The sequence below is a fragment of the Polypterus senegalus genome, chromosome 1 (assembly GCF_016835505.1).
Source record: "Polypterus senegalus isolate Bchr_013 chromosome 1, ASM1683550v1, whole genome shotgun sequence".
In the NCBI taxonomy this organism is placed as follows: Eukaryota; Metazoa; Chordata; class Cladistia; order Polypteriformes; family Polypteridae; genus Polypterus; species Polypterus senegalus.
Window position 1 is genome coordinate 313227936 of NC_053154.1, and position 3038 is coordinate 313230973.

Below are 3038 nucleotides of genomic sequence, written 5' to 3' on the forward strand. Positions count from 1 at the left end.
AAAGTTGGAAACTGAAGGGGTAATGTTAAATGTCATTAGTGTATGTGCCCAGCCAGTGGGATGTGAGATGGAGGAGAAAAGAAGATGCCAAGTGTGAGTTAAACAAAATGGTGGAGGGTATACCCAAAGAAGAAAGAATGGTGATCAGAGCAGATCTTAAAGGTCACATTGGTGAAGAGAACAGTGGTGATGGGGAGGTAAAGGGCAGGTATTGTATTAAGGAGAGAATTCTTGAAGGGCAGATGATAGTTGACTTTGCAAAATGGAAATGGTGGTGGTGACTACACATTTTAAGAAGAAGGAGGAACACTGGCTGATATATAAAAGTGGAGGAAGGTGCACACAGGTGGACTGTGTCCCGTGTAGAAGATGCAATGTGAAAGAGATTAGAGTCTGTAAGATGGTGGCAGGAGATAATGTAGCTAGACAGCATCAATTGGTGGCAAGGATGAATTTTGAGGTAAAAAAGAGGAAGAGAGTGAGAATGGAACCAAGGATCAGGTGGCAGAAGCTGAAAAAGGAAGAATATTGTGTGAAATTCAGAGATAAAATGAGACAGGCACTGGGTGGTGGTGAAGACAGGATAGATGATTAGAACACCACAGCTGAAGTTGTAAGGGAGAGAACTAAGGCGTGCTGGGTGTGACATCTGGCAGAGGAAGGAAAACAAAGAGACTTAGTGGTAGAATGAGGAAGTACAGGTAAGCATAAAGAAGAAAAGGTTAGCGAAAAAGAATTGGGATGACAAAAGCAGACAGATGTGCAAAGAGAAGGTGAAGAGAGGTGACAAAGGCTAAGGAAAAAGCCTATGTTGAGATATATGAGAAGCTGGTCATAAAGAAAGTAGAAGAGCACTTGTACTGGTTGGTGGGAAACAGGGACTGAGTGGGGGGAGGGATATGCTGCTGGTCAGGGTGATGAAGGATGCAGATGGAGTGTGGTTTGAGAAGGTGAATGTAGTACTTTGAAGAACTTGTGAATATAGAAAATGAGAGAGAATGTGTAGGTTGGATGAAGCGGAGATAGTAAATCATGAAGCACCAGCATGGCTGAAGTGAGGGAAGCTTCGAAGAGGATGAAAAATGGAAAAGCAGTTGGCCCGGACAATATACCAGTGAAAGCATAGAGATGTTTATTTGAGATGGCAGTAGAGTTTCTAACTTGATTATTTAATAAAATCTTGAAAAGCGAGAAGATGCCTAAGGAGTGGAGAAGATGTCTATTAGTGTCTAGTCTATTACCACAATCTTTCCACTTTTCTGGAGGCTCAAACCCATCTTTCCCTTTATCCTGGCAGGCATGCAAAATTTTGTCACCCATGCCTTTTCAGCTAAATTTCTGTTTTGTGCTTGCATCTTAAATTTATATGCAACACAATCAACCATGATTAAATCTTTACTTGGAGGTAAGATATTTAGAAGGAACAATCCAAGTCAATGTCATCTTCCATAGTGTTTTCTTCCAAAAGAGGTGTGAACGCTGGCCGGACACAGACAGACGGACAACATGTTTTCACCCATCACACCGTTTATTTACACTATATACAATATTTACAATGTCCAAAGTCACGTGCACTCACAATCCCCAGTGCCTCTTGCACCGATTTCCCCAAAGTCCAGGGCCCACAGTCACTGTGACTTTGTTCCTGGCCGCCTCCTGTCCTCTCTCCAGCTCCGTCAATACTGCCTCCCGACTTCCACCACTGACTGGAGGGAGGCGGCCTTTATGGGGAGCGGATGGGCTCCAGCTGCTTCCGGCACTTAGCACTAGCCACACCCTTGTGTGGCAGGAGTGCCGGCTGCGCACCCGGAAGCTGTCCGTGTGTCCCCTTTCGTCTTCCCCCCGGCACTTCCTGGTGTGGCAGAAGTGCCGGGCTCCCGGGACAAATAGGCACTGGGGCGCCGCCTGGCGGTGGCCACGGGTCCCTACAGGGCTGGACTTCCAAACCCCATACCCGAGGCCTCCTGCGTAACCAGGACGGACGCCCTCTCGGTCTGGAGGAGGCTGCGCTCTCCTCCGGTCTTCAAAGCGTCGGCGGGCTCCATCCCGGCCAAAGACCACACGGGGTAAACCGGCATCGGGCGCCATCTGGCGGTGACCACGGGTCCCTACAGGGCTGGGCTTCCAAGCCCTGCACCCGTGGTCCCCAATATAACCAGGATGGACGCGCCTCGCGGTCTGGGAGGCACAAGCCCTCCTCTCTCCTCCTCCTGGGCGTCCGGCGGGGACCACAAAGGTGATTCACAGTATTTCATAATATTGCCTGGGCAACTGACCTTTTCTTTGTTTTATTTTGTGCACTGCAGCTAGAGCCATAGCAGGGTCTGTACGCACAGCATATCGCCCATCCAGTGCTTTGCGCAATAACTCACACCTGGACCCGATTTCCAAATTCTATCTTTCTATGCATGCCTGAATAGATCGAGTTGTAGTTATGAGGATGAGGAATGCTTTTCACACTTTGTAATTTCTGGCACATATTCTAGCCTTTGCTAAATATTTCTTAAATATTTGCTTATCTTATATTTGGCAGGTCAAACACTTCACAATATGTCGCTAACTCTCAGACTTTTATCATATCAACCATTGCTTTTATGTCAGAGGCTGGCACATTCTAGTAGTGAGGCACATGCTTGAGCGGATATAATGTGGACAAACAGAGAGAGGGGACTTTGAGGAAAACCTGCTTGAGTGCATGGGCACTCAGACTAGAGTAACAGACCACCTTTCAGTATGGCTAAGAGAATTTTAACTTGGTTATTTAAAGATCTGCTTTACATTTAGCAATGCTAGTAATTAATTTGTATAGCTCCCACTTTATGTTCCTTAACTTTCTCTGTAGGAAGGGGTCTCCTGCCATTAGACTTTTATCAAAGTAACTGAAGCCCACTTTTATTAGGAACCAGAATAAAACAATTTATTGATAAAGGCAAGGATTATAGAAATATGATAACTGTATATATTTTGACATAGAAGTCAGGCTACAAACAGTCAAACATCTAACACAGGAGAGGCTGGCTGTTTACTGGCTATTTAGA

General features: G+C 45.9%; 1 protein-coding gene across 1 annotated transcript in view; it reads right to left on the reverse strand.

The window, feature by feature from the left end:
* Positions 1 to 497: 497 nt before the first annotated feature.
* The window catches only part of LOC120516509 (tumor susceptibility gene 101 protein-like), a 48288-nt gene continuing 45747 nt past the window's right edge, over positions 498 to 3038 (reverse strand). The window contains exon 8 of the mRNA XM_039738266.1: positions 498 to 511. Within this exon, the coding sequence (XP_039594200.1) occupies positions 498 to 511 (14 nt within the window). The remainder of the gene's footprint in view (positions 512 to 3038) is intronic.